Source organism: Poecilia formosa, unplaced genomic scaffold (assembly GCF_000485575.1).
Source record: "Poecilia formosa unplaced genomic scaffold, Poecilia_formosa-5.1.2 Scaffold363, whole genome shotgun sequence".
NCBI classification, from domain to species: domain Eukaryota; kingdom Metazoa; phylum Chordata; class Actinopteri; order Cyprinodontiformes; family Poeciliidae; genus Poecilia; species Poecilia formosa.
The window spans coordinates 128,120-144,855 of NW_006800302.1; the positions used below are offsets into that span (position 1 = coordinate 128,120).

The 16,736-nt window shown below is 36.5% G+C and overlaps 1 protein-coding gene across 2 annotated transcripts in view; it reads right to left on the reverse strand.

Moving 5' to 3' along the window:
- Positions 1–1,902: 1,902 nt before the first annotated feature.
- The window catches only part of rab27a (RAB27A, member RAS oncogene family), a 17,408-nt gene continuing 2,574 nt past the window's right edge, over positions 1,903–16,736 (reverse strand). Inside the window, exons 1-6 of one of the 2 annotated variants that reach the window (XM_007574849.2) lie at positions 16,039–16,488; positions 7,157–7,325; positions 5,801–5,886; positions 5,617–5,720; positions 5,230–5,353; positions 1,903–2,781 (exon numbers count right to left, since the gene is read on the reverse strand). In XM_007574849.2, coding sequence (XP_007574911.1) covers positions 2,586–2,781; positions 5,230–5,353; positions 5,617–5,720; positions 5,801–5,886; positions 7,157–7,309 — 663 coding nt within the window. In that variant the 5' untranslated portion in view covers positions 7,310–7,325; positions 16,039–16,488 and the 3' untranslated portion in view covers positions 1,903–2,585. Of the gene's footprint in view, positions 2,782–5,229; positions 5,354–5,616; positions 5,721–5,800; positions 5,887–7,156; positions 7,326–16,038; positions 16,489–16,736 lie in introns of those variants that run through there. The other variant, XM_016662220.1, reaches the window with a different exon arrangement.

Genomic DNA, 16,736 nt, shown 5'->3' on the forward strand with positions numbered 1-16,736 from the left:
GGCTGTACTGGAGATACAGGCGTGCTTCAGCTGCAGCTCACAACGGTTAAAACTCATAATGTTCCCGCTCCGGTTGTATTATCCTGGGCTATCTGTCCACAGTCGTTATTTATTACCACATAATGTTGTTCTGAAATGTGTGAATCTAATTAAAACCTTCTAAACAATACAAGTTTTATATTTAAAATATAATACAAAACAGGGTCAGTCTCAAACTTGCAAATTTAACTTTCATATTAGAAAAATTTTCAATTACAGATCAAAACATTAAGTATTTTTCCATCATTGTATTTCTCTATGCAGAAAATGGTGAAAGGTGGTATTTGCCTATTAAAAAACATGTACTTAAAAACTGAAAAATGCTTGAAAATGTATCTTTCCTGTGAATAACTTAATGTTTAGTTTTACAACCATTTCCATTAAGAACATCACATCAGGGTTGCAAAAAGTTGTCCAACTTCTGTAGTTCCTCTGCATTATTTTTGTTTTTCCTCAAATGTTCTTCTGGATTAAAATGGCCACTCCACAATTCATAAAATGTTGCATCCTTTCTTTCTTTTGTTTAAAGTAAGACACAGCACTTTAGATATTACCTGAATTGACCAAGTAGTTTACAGTAATATTTATGCATTATTTATTACACTGCAGCTAGTTCTAATCTCAATTAGGGACTTAAAATGTAAAGTTTGCATGTTCTTCTCAAACATGTGACCTATTCATGGAGGGATGTAATTTTGTCTCATTACATCCCTGTCTTAAAACTGAGCACATTAAATAAAGAAATGAGTCACAATTTTACATAAATACAAATGTTTATTTCAGTCTTAATATACACATTTTAATATGAAAGCATGGCACATGTGACAGCATGATGTATCCTAATAAGATCAAACCCACTAATGGAGGAAAAACATTCAAATATTTAAATCTGTGCACAGAAAGAAGATTATATAATAGTCTAAAAACACTTTTAGACATACTAAATAAAGTGTAACATATGTAAAGTGTGTGTGGGGAAACTATAAAAGACATCATTCCAGTGTTTTATGAGATTTGTTGAATAACAAAAGTTCAACATGCAGAAGGTCTTTAGAAATCATGCAGTGATGTTCTGATGGGCTCATTTATAAAACGTGCCAACAGAACAAGCTCAGCTTATTGGGTTTCAAGAAACAAGCAACCCAGAAAATACAGACTTATTACAGCGGCAAAATAGATTTTATTAGGAAAAACTCTGATTTGGCACGTGGCAGATGCGCTCTACCAGGACTAGCTAGAATAATAATGAATTTCAGAAAAGCATCATATCACCACCAAGAAAAACAGCCACACCTAACCACTTATTTATATCCTATATCAACCATTTAATTGTCTTTAATTTACTTCTTAAGCATTTTTATGTCCTCGGATCTCCTTTTGTTTTGCACCAATGGACAACATACTTTTGTAATATATTGTGAAATAACAGGGACATTAATTAAACATATTGTTTTTTGCTTAAAGGCTATAATTATGCAAGTTTAATCTCAAACTAAATCTTGAATTTGTCATTTCGGATTAAATAACACAAATGAATTTCTGGAGACTAAAAATGTTGGATTTGAAGACTTCAGCTGATGAAGCCAAACAGACTTTCAAAATAAAAGCATAATGACATTATGTAGAAATAGTTTGCAGTACAGGCCTAATAAACCAGTGAAGACCACTGATCTCCAAACTGGATCCTGGGTACAATACTTTTATTTTAGTGCTCAATTAATCCCAATTTCACCATTTTATATTACATTTCAACATAATTTGTCACAAATTTTTTGCACAGAACTGAATTAAATCAAATAAAAAGAGCAAATAAGCTAGTATTTTATGCAGAAAAAAATAATGTTGGCAAAAATATTTCTTGAATTCTGGTTTCCTATAGTTTTATTAAATAACTTGTTTAGATTATCTAAATATTACAAAGTCGTTTTTCTAACTTTTGGCAAAACCTGCACTTATATCAAAGTTCAGACTAAATAACCATGTCGACTGTCCACCAAGCAAACGCTGGAAGACAATAAGAGCTACATGTTCTCTGGCAGTGGCACTAGTGAGACTGCAGTGATCAACAAGGCACTCAGTGAAGCATCAGTGACACATAATCGGTGACCTGAAGTACATTCATTGCATTTTTTCGCTGTACAGCAGTTGAGGAGTCCTGACAACATATCAGCACAAGTAACATACAGGCTCAGTGTTCTTTAACTATCTGAATCTAGGATTCGTTTCTCTAACTTAATATGGAAACTGGAGATGTACAGTAGGAGTTACAAAGGAAAATAAATACCCCACACTCAATAGTAAGATTGATGTATTGAGGAAAAGGTACACTGACTACTGCTGACTCAGCGTGTCAGTGATGGTGAACATGTAACACTCTGGATTGTGGGTAAAAGTGGTTGGATAATGTTGGTGTTAAAGTTTTACTCAACACAAAATGTAATAAAACTCCCACTTTGTTTTACTTGGAAATCTTCCTTTTCTCCCCCACCTGATTTATAATGAAAAAGATGTGCAACAACAACAACAAAAACAAAAAAAGAATCCTTCTAACATGCACATTTGCCTCTATCGGACCCCTCAGAGAGATCCGGGTTGGCGGCTCCGTTGGGCCGCACGGTCCCGTCCGGGATCCAGGACTTGTCGACGCACCTTTCCATCCTCTTCATGATCAGATCCAGCAGAACGTCGACGGCCTCGCTGACATTCTGCCCGCTTGCAGCACTGGTCTCAAAGTATGGGATTCTGTAGAGAGGTGCAATGGTTTTTACTCAAGTAATGCAACCATGCCATTTTGTTAATTAGTTAAGCATCTTAAAAGAATCCAGGTTTAACGGTTATTATAAGGTCTACAGTCATTTGTCAGAAATAAAATATATGTTTTTAGTACATTATTAAAAACTTTTCATCAACAGGAAGACTGAACCAAGGGTTAAAGTATCATTTCGTAGAGTTTCTATGCGACAGACCAACAGAATAGAGCATAGTTGTCATTAAATGGATGCATCAGAAATGCATTGCATGCATTTTTATTCCCCTGCTGTGACTCAATACTTTGTGGCTTCCTTGTTCAAAAATATTCCCAGAGCTAGGCCTGTTGCAATAAATCAATTAATCCCATGATAAATTAAAATGAGCTCAATAATTTCCACTTCCATGATTTATTGCTTTTCTCTTTCTACCACAAATTAGATGAGAAAAGTCTTCAGTCTGGTGCTTTTATCTCAATTAGCACTTTTTTTTGAAGGATTGTTTTTGTTTACAGAGATGTCATAATTCATTTTATTTGTTGTTTTGTTTATTTGCTTTGGATATTTATTATGGCTTCCAGTTTCAGAGTTAAGTGTTTAGTAGAATTTAAAGTTTATTGATTTTTGAGAATGTGTTCTTGTATTATTATGCCATTACTGTTACATTACTTGAAAATAATCTCAAAACAACAACATTGATGTTTATCGCAATAACTTCTGGGACAATTTATGGTCCAGCAGCATTTGTTATTGTGACAGATCTACCCACAGCATCGCCTCCAGCACAAACAACATACAGCAAGTGGTTTCTGGATGGTAAGTCTAAAACAAAACACTAGTCTTTTCTGCCAGCCATTATGCAGCGCATAGAGCAGTTAAACCAGCCGACCAAATGTTCTCAAGTTCCGTTACGTTGCTAGGTAACGTGGCTGGGCGTGGCTGGGGTTGCTAGGTAACGGTGCAATGCCTGTTGAATGTGACTCAACAGTTAGGAGGTTTTTGAAACGGCTCATTTTCCAGACACCAAAAAGCAACTTATTACAAAAAACCCTCAGGTGTTTTTTTGTTTTTTGTTTTTTCCCTAAGCACTTGGTTTGTTTTTACAAGTAATTAAGACCCAAATGGATCCAAAAACATGGAAAAATGTGGATTTTGCATAAAACGCCTGTGGTGCTTTGTGAATAACTTTTATTTTACTGATGTAAAAGTCGGAGAAAAATCTCAGGATTCCAGAAATTCACTGGGAGCTACTTTTAGTCTCCGGATCCGATGTGAATGCATCCCTGATCTTTTGGGTGACCTCAACCTGTTGTGTGATCTTTGGTCTTTGTGATGCCATTTGTTCACTAATGTCAACAAACGTCTGAGGCTTTCACAGAACAGCTGTGTTTATAATGAGGTTAAATTACTCCTATGTGGAATCTGTCTACTGATTAGGAGACTTCCAATGACAACTGGTTACACTCCATTTTATAGGTGTATTAGAGTAAAGAGTGCCAAATTAAAACGCATGGCAGCTATCAGATGTTTTATCAGCAAAACATTATCATGAAAAACCTTGTCTTTAGGTCTGTCATGGGAAATTTTGATGAACAATAAATTGTCCCAGAAATTATTGTAATTGTTTTGAGACTGTGGCAGATTAATGTAAGTCACCCCTTTAAAAACCAATAATTTAATTTTATAAAGAAAACTTTAAATATCCAAAATAAAACATGGACAACAAAAAACAAATAAAACTGTGAGAAAAAAATTACTTGCACCATGAAAAAAATGAACCATGAAGTCTTGGGAAACAAATTTGCCCTTAAAAAATAACAGAATAAAAATGATTGAGTTATTTTTAATTTATCATGCAGTTGATTGGTTGTTGCAACAGGCCTACATGTATTCAAGTTAATTGTTACTGTCACATAAATCCCAATGAAATATATTGAAGTTTGTGGTTGCTAAGTGCAAACATGTAAAAAAATAAACTAAAAAGAGAACATAAATACTTTTTAATGGGATTTTTAAATTATGGAGCTCTAGTATTTGTAAATCAAATTATAATTATGTATAATCAAGGAACATTTAAGTTTCTTTAAGCATTTTTAAATGACAACAAATTACTCATCACTCATTTAAGAGTCAAGCTTAAAAGTTTTTCTCTTTCAGTAAAGATTGCATCAAAGTTAATTATCCTTTAATTAAAACACCTCAGTTTGTGGCAACTTCACATAATTTATGAACTACTGCTTGGTGAACTTCAGTAAAGGTGTGTCTAATGGCGTGAGACCAGGATATCTTACACATGTAAGCAAATATTTGCTTTTCGAGGAGGACCAGCTGCGTCTCTCAGTCTGCAGAGCAGAGCTGGGTCAACAACGCAGCCACTGCCTTCTTGACAAACTTTTGAGGGAGAGGTTTGTGCACAGATGGAGCAGAAACCAGGCGGACGTACCCGTACTTCTCGGCCAGTTCCCGGGCCTGGTTTTGGGTCACAGCTCTCTGGTCACTCAGGTCACATTTGTTGCCACACAGAACCACATCTGGATTTTCACAGTACGCATGAATCTGTAGCTGACCTGTGGGAAACATCCAGCCAGGAAGCTTTAACAAGAGCAATAAATTATATTCAATGTGCTGGAACTGTAGGAGCTGCACAGAGTTTGTTCTTGTTATTACTGTCTGTTCACCCAGATAAATCGGATGTAATAATGATACCAAATGTAAATGTGTATCGGTTATGCCTTCGTAGCATCACCCAGATAAATCGGATGTAATAATGATGCCAAATGTAAATGTGTATCGGTTATGCCTCAGTAGCATTCAACCCTTCAGGACTCACTCATCCAGTTTCTGACGTTCAGGAAACTTTGTTCATTCGTGAGATCAAACAGGAGCAGGAAACCCATCGCATCCCGGAAAAAAGCCGTCGTCAAACTTCGGAACCTGAAGAAACCGTCAGTGGAAATAGATAATGTCAGTCAGGATTAAATTCAGAAACAGGAGCCATAAGGTGACTGCTGTACCTCTCTTGTCCTGCTGTGTCCCACAGCTGCAGGTGGATCTTCTGTCCTCTGCCTGTTGTTCCATCTGGACCTGTTGAATTGTAGATCTGATGGAAACACACCAGGTCAAACATTTAATATTTCATAAATCTGTAGAAGAAAACTCCAAAACCGGAATGAAGTGTATCAGATTGGTAACAAAATAAAATAAAATAGAATTTATCTGCCACAGATTGTTGATGGCAGCCAGGACAATGTACCAAAAGTTTAGCTGTGAATTAATAAAGTATCTGACTTTTTGGGTCTGTTTCTACTAACTTCGCAAATCTGGAAATGGAAATTTCTTTTGTTTTTCTTTGCAACACGACTTGAGCTCAGTAAGGTTGGATGGAGATGGACTGGAAGGTGAACCTTGACTCCAGAATGTTTTTGTTTGCTCATTTTGCAGATTTTTCATTTAGCAACATAAGCCTTTATACAATATTAGACATTACATAAATATATGAAAAAAATAAATAAAAAATTTTAAATAATAAAAACAAACATTTTATTGACTAAAATGCAACAAAATAGCATTGCTGTAGTGAGTGCTTGATCATTTGTAGCAAAGGATTCATCTGCAGCTAAAAAGTACTTCTCAGATCAACACGAGAAGCTCAGGCCTTTCTGCTGGACTTGATACAGTGTAGGTCTGATTTGTTGGTCATTTTTTAAACTAACTGATAAATAATGGGATAAAAAAGGTGCTCAATATGAGATTTCCTTTACAGAATTTGAACAAAGTGAAGCTAAAACTTTGCCACTTAATTTGTTCTGCGTAAAACATATTTACACACAAAGGTTTCATTTAATCATCTTAAATGCAAATCATATTTTTTAACAGTTTTGGGGTAATTACTGCTCTAACTGCGTTGTTCTTTCAGCAAATTGTCTTTTTTTGGAGTCTGAATCCTCAAATGAACAATTAATCAATAATCATAAATCATTATGACTGATCCTTTCAACCCTAACAACTACAAAGATCGATTTAGTCTGATCAAAAAGCCAATTATTGCTTTTCAAATAAGTATATGCAGATAAAACCAGATCTCCTTCAGAGGTTTTAGGTTAGCACCTATAAAGTAGGACTACTGTAAACAAGACTCAGACTCAGCTGTTTGCCAATGGTTTGAAGTGTTTAGTCTTCAGGAGGGTGTTGCCTGCTGTTAATTATATGTCATATTTCAGAAGCGACATCGTCTGTAAGTGCTAAACAAGTATTGCATAATATAATGGGAATGCATTTAAGCCCCAAACCAGGCAGTTATGTAGAAATGCTGGTGTGGAGCCCAAAATCTGAATGATGGTATAAATCTTCACAAAATCATGATTTCTTACCACTCTCCGTTCTCTGAAGTCTATTCCCACTGTAGTGATGAACTTGTTGTTGAACTTGCCATCTGTGTATTGGTACAGAAAGCTGGTCTTTCCCACACCAGAGTCACCCAGCGCTAGGAACTTGATGAGGTAATCATACTCCCCATCAGACATGGTGAGTTCGTAATTTCTGAAACATGAGAAAAGAGCGCAACCAAAGGGTAAAAACACTGAATAAACAGCGGTTAATGCCAATATGGCTTAAAGTTGATTTTTTTCAAAACAAAACCGAATTTAAACCTTTTATTTTGCTCACTTTCTTTTCTAAAAAAGAAACTGAATAAAATATTTTCAAAAAGTGATTTTTAATTCACTCAGCCATTCTGTTTTTGTACAACGGTTCGTCAGGGTGAGAATACAGCAATAATAATATTAACAGAAAAGACTACATTTTACCAGAAAAATCTCCAAAATGTATATAAAAGTTTGCTCAACATTCCTCATTTGAATTTTGAATTTTTCATGTTCTCATAAAATGACGACTTTATTCTAAAAATAAAATAAACAATCTGAGCCTGGCTCTAATATTCCATTATAAAAATGGACCGAAATAAACAGAATCTTGTGAATCAAGATGCCCGCCATACAAACACTGACATCACTCTGAACGATGGAAACCCAACAAGTTCATTGGTGAAATAAATAAAATCCCAATTTTTCAAAAGTTAATTCTTCAAAAAACAAAAATAAAATGAATGGTAAAATCAGTCACCCGGCTCTGCTTGTGGCAATTTCTCAGATATTACAATAAACTGGGTATTATAGTGTTGGAATCAGAATAATTATAATTAGTCTGACATTACATTGGCAGAAATATTCACTCCTTTAAATCCAAAGGATTTAATATGAAGTGGGTTCAGCCTTTCCAGTTACACCAGCCCTGGCAGGAAGGCTCTCCACAGGGTTTAGAGATGCGCTTATGGAAATATCTAAGCATTCTTCAAGAAGAGCATATGTGAGGTAACACACTGATGAATGAGAAGTGGAGCACAGTCAAGGACGGAAAAGGAAAGGATCAAACTCAAACTATTCCCACAAAGTTGGGGGCATAAATTATCTAAATATCTCAGCTTAGCACAGCAGTAAAAACTCCTTCCAATGCAACCAAAGAGCCAAGCCCACAAGGTAATCCTCCCTCCACCAAACTTTACACAATGCAGGCGCTGCTAACGGCCAAACCCAGATTAGTTTTGGATGATTCATCTTTCCAGAGACACATCTCCACCACCCTACAGTCCAGCAGTACGTTGCTCAACTCCACTGCAGCTGTTGCTTTGCATACACATGAAAATGTAAGGCTGACATGCGACTGAATGTTGGTGGAAACCAAACCAATAAGTTTTCTTTCTACAAACCATTCCTGAACTAACCTGAAGGCAACATAAAGCTCCCCACCACTTTGCTACCAAATATTCTACAGTAAATCGTTGGTGTTATTATTACAAAGTCAAAGAAATGTATGACTTGACTTATGATGCAGGTGGAGTCCAAGGCTGCAACTAATGATTACTTTAATAATTTATTATTTTGATTATTCTGACTATTAAACAGATTTTTTTAAAATGGCACATTCTGCAGAATTTTTTATTCGACCGCTTTAGACTTTTTATAAAATATTAGAAAAACATTACAAGATGAAATTAAACAAATAAAATTTGTTTTTTGAATCAGAAAAATAAACATTTTATTGACTAAATGCAATAACAGCATTTCTTTAGTGTATGCTTGATTATTTGCTTCAAAGGAAGCAAAAAAATAAAATACTTCCAACATCAGCATGTAAAAAGCAGAAAGTTGTTGAGTTCAGAAAAATACGTTTTTTTTATTGAAAATGTAAAATGTATATATTTTTTTGGTTTAGTTAGCACTAACGGTGCTGTTCCTTCAATAAATTGCCTTTTTTTGAGTCTGTATGCCCCAAAATACTTTTTGTAATAAAGTTTATGTAAATTAAGAAGTTTAAAAGGTCACCATCACTCTACAAGTTCACCCTTTTATAGTAACAACTGGTTGCAAAAAAGAGCAAATTTATAAGAAATAAGGGGGATTAAAAAGGAAAAGGCAGCTTATGATGCCACAGTGAGTACCAGTATGCCGTCACCAGTAACACAAATGCCCCTCTGTGTCTTTTATTCAAATAAATGGAGCAAACATCACCTTTACTGACTACTTCCTGGCTTTTAAAACAAACTCTTTAACAATAGAGTTTATCAAGTTATAATTTCTATCTTAAATGTGATACTTTTTTCCTTCAGAGAACAAAAAGCAAAAACTAAATTTTACCAGAAAAATCTCCAAAATATATATCGAAGTTTGCTGCCAATAGCAAGACGATGAAGCCTGAAATGAGCAAAATTAAGACTGAATGCAGACCTGTGCTCATATTTGCATGGAAACTCCCTTAACTCGCCCAGACCATCGAAATGTAAGAGTCACTTATCTTTCAAAAATGAAACTGCCAGGGTCGTCCACAAACGATTCAAGTCACTTACAGTAGAGATCTGTTTTAATTCATGGATATTTTACTGCCCTAAGTTCACACTGAAACCTGTGAAGCCCAACTTATGACCCAAAATTATTTTAACTATTTTAATAGAATGTCTGCTTTTTAGTGCTTAGAATAAACACAAGTAATTGACTTGAAAAGTTATTTGATTCAGCCAAAGTCCTGTTTCTTACTGTACAAGGACATTTTAAAGCTTAAAAACAGAGACTAACATTCAGACTTGAAGCAATAAGATATTTGGCTTGAGTTAAATTCTGAAATTAAGAAATCATATTTAAATTTTTTTGGTTAAATCTAGGCCTTTCATGGGCTAATTAGGCATGTTCTCAGATGTGAAGTCAGTTTATTTTTGTATAAGAAAAAAGAAAAATAAATTGACAGATTTGTTAAAAATAAAGCTACTCATCTTCAGGTAACAACCAAATCCAGCTTTGTTGGACCAAAACTTTACCAATTTATGCCAGCATTTTATTTAGAAGTACACAAATAATGCATCACAACAGTAGGATTTAGTAAAAAGGCAAGAAAGAACACAACTTCTAGCAACTTCTAAAGACCTACAAGTGAAAGTGTTTATTCTGCAAAGTTGATCAAAGCGGCACTGATCCAATCAGAAAAGCTTCAGACATTCAACCGAAGGAAGTTAGTCAGTTTTCCTAACAATAAAAAACACGCCGTGTTCTGCTGAGTAGCAGTGAAGCACAATCTGATGTTGAAAACTGAATTCTGTGCCACATTTCCTGCAATTCAACCCGCCTCCCTTCACCCGAGTTGTTGTGAAATTGAACAACGTTACAACAGGATTCGGTGAAAATCCCTTTTGCGTGTCGCTTTACTTTTGGGTTGCAAACCGTTATGAAAACATTGAAGCAGATAGGAAACACAGTTAATTATTGCAGCAACAAAACGAAGTGATTAATGCAACGTTTCCTTGCTCATCTCTAAATCGCGTGTGGGCTTCAAGGCTCATAGATTTTAATCAGCATGCAGACTGAAAACGCATAATGTGTTACAGTTAGCCACTTACTGCAGACCAGAACACTGTGCACCAAGTAAAATAAAGCATGCACACCACTTAGATAAACATATGGTTGTTGATGACAACAGAAAATATTTGCCACAATACCTACGGACCTACATCATGGGCAAAAAGTAAACTCTTTTCACTTATGGTGCGTAAATTTAGAAAACAGCAAATTCATCTTAGCTCTAAAAAAACAAACTTCTTCCAGGCACTTACTGCCATTTTATAGCATAATCAAGTAACTATGTTGAGTTCAGTTGTTATAAAAATGCTATATATATATATATATATATATATATATATATATATCATATATGACTCAGTACATTTTACTTCCTAATTTAACGCCTTTAAACTGGGCCTCTGTCTCTTTAAAAAAACCCTGCTCTTTCTGAAACTCCACCTTCAGGAGGTCATCTCAAAATGGCTCCTTGATTAACCCTTTAAACATTATTACCAGCGTTACTCTGAGAAGTAGCTCGTATTATGAGCTCAGTAGATATGCAGTTCCACCAAGTGTTTGCTAATTGCTGCTGGCTAGTCTGAAGGAGCTGAGAGGGAGAGGGCTGCTCCGTGAGGCAGAAGCTCCTCTGAGGAGGAGCTTCACCTAGAAAAGAGGAGGAGATAAACCTTCGGTCCATCCAGGCGTTTTACACAGCTGAATGGTTGCCATGGAGATTAAAGGATCTCTCAAACATGCCTGAAAGAACCAAAGCAACACTCCAGGTATGTTTTTGATGACAGTAACATTAAATCATGATGTAAAGCTCAGAAAAGTTTCCACTTTAATATGAAATCCTGGGATAAAAACAAAAATACTAACGTTGTGATTTCTTGAACCTTTATCATTTTTACTTTCAGTCTTGGTCTTCTAGCTGCTGGAAAATACGCAAATCACCACCAAATTTAGCCTGAACTACTGAAAGAAATTACTCTTGATGTTTTACACTGATCTATGGCAATCTTCTTGGCCAGGACTCATTAATGCCACTCCATTAAAACAAGGCGTATTATTAGGATGCTTCACTGCATTACTTCGTAAGTATTCCACCTATCTGGCCTAAATGTAGTAAAACCTCTGTCAGGAAAAATCCACTTTCTAAGCATTTCATTGTCCAAATTTTATAAACATTCTGGCCAGTAAAAAACCCAGTTCGTTTCATCTACTGGGTACAAGATTTTTATTAGCAACACTTTAATTGCTGGTGAAAAAGTTCAAAGAAGGCAAAGACGTGTCATATGATCAGTTAGTTGACAGGATTTCAGACAAGCCATGCATTCTTTCCCTGCATGCACCACTGAGCCTTTCATCTGAACCCATAAGCTGATGAGAGGCTCGTTTAAAATCTACAGTCAAGGTAAAAGTGGTGGACTGTAAACGGGTGCAAGAAAACACAGATTTGACCAAAAATGGTGAGTTTACAGTCCAACTTCTAACTGCAGTCATGAACTGAAGTCTTGTTTTGACTCGCACAGGCAAGATGCTCAGGGTAAACTTTTATTTACACCTTGCAGAGATTTCTGTTGTTACATCTTAGCTTCGGGATGTGACTCGAGCAGAATCAACTGGCAGAACAAATCTTGAAAATTTGAGTTAATTTTTTCTGCTTAGCCCTGCGACAGACTAGCGACCTGTCCAGGGTGACCCCGCCTCTCGCCCGGAACGTTAGCTGGAGATGGGCACCAGCACCTCCTGACCTCACTAAGGGACAAGAGTGTAAAGAAAGAAAGAAAGAAAAGAATGAATGAATGGATGGATGGATGAATGGATGAATGGATGGATTTTTCTGCTTATACCTAAATTAATAATTTTTTTCCTACAGATTAAATATGAAAAAAGATGTTAGAACTGCAATCAAAGCATAAAACTAGCTTCTATTTTTTAATTCCCTTAATTCGACTTTAACAGAAGCCCATTAAATGGAAAATGTCAAAATTAGATTTATTTTAATAACTGCATTAAACCTTCTTTGGAATACAGAACACAGTTTAAAATTAGATCTCAATTTTAAGATCTAAACTGTAGCACTGCAACAGCTCAACGCTGCCATTGCTGTGGGTCAGAAAGAAAAATAGACAAGCCATCTCATGTCACATGAACAAGAATATAATATTTAAATATTAACCTATTTAAGTAAGCTACAGTTATAAGGAAGTTGATAAACTGAAGGCATCACACGTTTTTGCAAACTTTCCACTACTTTGACGCAGCAACTGTGCCGCCTTTAGCCCAAATTATACCTTTAAACTCCATTTGTTTAGGGTTAAAGTTTTTTTCTTTTAGTGAGAAAGAAAGTGGCTCTAGATCCGTCAATGTAGCAATAAATATCTGGTAACCAGGAAAGTTGATTTCAAGTTTATAGTCTGCAAAAACTGTAAAAGAAAAAAAACAAAACAGATTACATAAAAATATTAAAGGTATTTAAAGCTGTTACATTGTAGATTATATTTGACGTCTAGTCTGCCTTTCATAGGAGCAAAGGTGATCAAATGACAATTTTAGCTTTTTTTATGTTCCTTTTAAAGTAATGGCTTCTTCCTGTCCGAGTGGCCTTCAGTCCAAGAGGACTTGTGTTATTAAATAATGGAAACAGCCACCATCTGGGGTTTATATTCACATTCCCAACCAAAAACATTAAACAAAATTAAATATTTACAGGCCAAGTAATATAAAGATTATGTCAACTTATGAATCTGAAGAAAGTAATAAAGATGTCTCATTAATTTAGTATTCAAACTGACCAAAAATAGAACAATAATAACCTAATTTTATGTCACAAAGGGAAAAAAAATCATGTAAACATCTGATTTTAATTTAAAATCAATTACCATATTTTCCAGACTATAAGTCACACTTTATTCTTATAGCTTTGCTGGTTCTGAACTTGTAGTCAGGAGCCACCTATGCAGGGTATTTTTTTACTCTTCGTGATGTGTTTTTGCATTAAATATTAATTAATTCCAACGGAAATGAACCAAGGATTAAACATTACCATCTGCAGCCATGAGGAAAACTAATCACCGGCTGAGATGGCCAGAGCTGGAGGAACGGGTCCACAGTTGGATACATAAAGAAGGTGCTGCTAAATGTTTTGACAATTTGTGCTACGTCATCAGATTTTCCTACTGCAGTGCATCTAGATAGCTATATGTGTTGGAGCTACCTTTTGAAACAGCTGTTGAGGCTTATAAACAGTGTAGATGCCAAGGAGATTATACATAAATCACTCATGATTTTTCTTGGAGTTACCACTTCATACAACACAACTACCTTTCTATCATCCCAGATTTACTGCATGCACCTCCGCTTTGCCCCGCTGCGCACTTCGCCAGTCGTTCCTGACCACCCTGATTGTACTCCAGTGTATTTTTTCCTCTTCATGTTGTATTTTGTTGATTAAAGTGACTTATACTCCATGAAATACAGCCTATATATTGTTGTTGTTTATTTATTTCTAAAGGAACAATGCACATCACATAATATGCCAGAGTTAGCCACAAAGGCTAGATTTCATCTGTAGTCCCTTTGCATGAACGCGATACAGCAAGTTGGAGCTCTGGTACTGGAGTGTGGTAAGGCACAAAGAGCTTCTCCTGTTTAAACAAATTAAAATCTAGTAAATTTGAAAACCGTGTCGTTTAAACAGAATAGTCACAACCTTAGAGCACAAAAACACACTTTTCCTCTTCTGACAGTCAACCTTAGTTAAACCCCTGAAAATAAACTCATACCGGTGTTTAATTTCAGCAAAAACAGGTCACAGAATTACAAAACCACAATGCTGGAAGTACAGATTGCGTCAGCATATTTCTGAAGATTATATCTGCCTAATCAGACGTTTCCTTACAGAGCACTAGCACAGTTCTGACATGTCTTAATCTTACCCAAGCTAATGAGCTGAACAGGGAAGTACAAGTCAGAGTGTGTCGTGTGTGGTATGTCTAACACACCAAGTCTCTTGCAGAACCATTTCTAATTCACCTCGCTACTCCCAGGTCCTACCACAGTTGTGTAAAGGAAGCCAGAACATCATCTTCCGTTGTGTTGAGCAAGAGAGCAGAGCACTTTCAACAAATTTAGACAAGGTTTCTCTGTTGTTATTCAGAAGCTCTCCTGTCTCCATCAGACTGGAAACTCTCCACATAAGGAACATGATACTGGTTTAATGACAAACAGGTGGAAATGTCCTACATGATAAATCCTGATCCGAAGTAAGTGCCTACAGCCTTCGTACAACCCTAATATATTAACTTTACAAAACAGGCTTTAATTGCTCAGAAAGCGTGGGAGTTAATCTAACTTGGAAGCAGAAAGAAATAAGATTACGACAGTCTCATGTTTCACAAAACCTTTTAAATGGACAACAAGTGAGTCCCTGTTCTACCAGAAGACCAGACCTCCCTGGAAAAGGCCAGAGTGAGGGCATTTAAATAGCAACACAGAATAAACTCTGGTGCCTTCTTTAAATTAAACTATTTTAAGCAACAGAAGTTACTTGAAACAGTTTTAAATAAAGCACATATCTTGAAAGTCTGAGCTTAATGCATTTTATCTCTTTCAGGGGGAGCGATCCTTGTGGCTGTTTCTGCCAACCAGAAAAGCTTTAATCGTTTGTCAAGGATAAAGTGGAGGACCCACCCTGGGCAGCAGTCCAAAGCAGTGGGGATGGGGGAAAAAATCCAGATATACTTCTGAGTAATTTATTGAGCTACAAAGAAAGGAGGGCCAAAATGAAGTAAACAGTATCTTGAATCAGCAGATACGCATCTTTATAAAAGTTGTGCCACATTGCAGCACCATATGAGGACTTATCAGCAGCAACAGGTTGTAAGATGCATTTCAAACCGATTTCCATACAAAGTCACCGTCATCCCCAATCAATTAACTTAAAGAAGCAGAAAACCTAATGATCCTCAGCTGGTCCTCATGTGGCTGCAACTGAGGGGTCACCTGACCTCATGTACATGAAATAACCCCCTTTCCTCCCAACTTTGAACTGAACTCTGGATTAAAAGGTCAACTTTCCAACTTATAGAGTCAGGAATATATCTAATAATAATGACATCTGCATGAGTGAGGAACTTTACCTCGTCTTGTTAGTGTCGGTAATAGCTAACAGCTCTGAGACACAGCAGGTGGAAAATGCTCCTCAAAGTCAGGAGTAAGTTAAACAAGATATTTTTAACGCTCCCATCAAGCAAACACCAAGCAGAGTAAAGTTTTAAGTTTTCAGCGTCTTGCTAACTCCTGGCAGATGCTACCAGCCAGACTGGCTCTTTCGGCTGACATTTCCTGAAAGCGGAGTTACTCACCAGCCCCGGGGCGTAGTTGCTGCTCGCTGCCTCCTTCTCTGTAGAAAAAAGCTCCCAAAAATAACCCGAGAATGCTTTAGATTGACGTATTAAAGTAGCGCTTTAGTTTGTCCGTCGCCTATGGCTCATTGGTGTACATCGGAACAGCCTCATTGACTCTGAGCACCACCTTAACTTTCCGAGCTATGTGCTGTCAGAACCCCCGGTGAGAAACAGCTCCTCCCCGCGGAGCTCACGGTGGCTAACCGACGACTAACGGCCGTTAACACACCGACAGCCTGGTCCACTGGGCTCCAGGGGGGGGGATACTTCACTAAACCGAGGCAATAATCAAACCAGGATTGTATGTTTATCCTGATTTAACCCATCATTAATCCAGTTTCACAAAAGCAGCGCCCAGGGCCGGCCCAAACTTGTTCAGGGCCCTCAAGCAGAACTTGATTTGGGGCCCTTCAAGGTACAGCTATTTTCCTCTCTCAGGGAAAATAGCAACTGGCAAGAAGTCGCTAATGTTGTCATTGTCTATAATGGATTATTTTCCATCTGCAGGTAATTTTAATGGACACTGTAGAGGAGAAAAAAATGTAAAAAAAAAAAAAAAAAAGTCTACTTTAACACAATAACATTACTTACATCCGTACCTGTTTCTTTTAGAAAATGTTCTCTTTTTTAAGAATTTTTTGATCTACTGGCCTTTA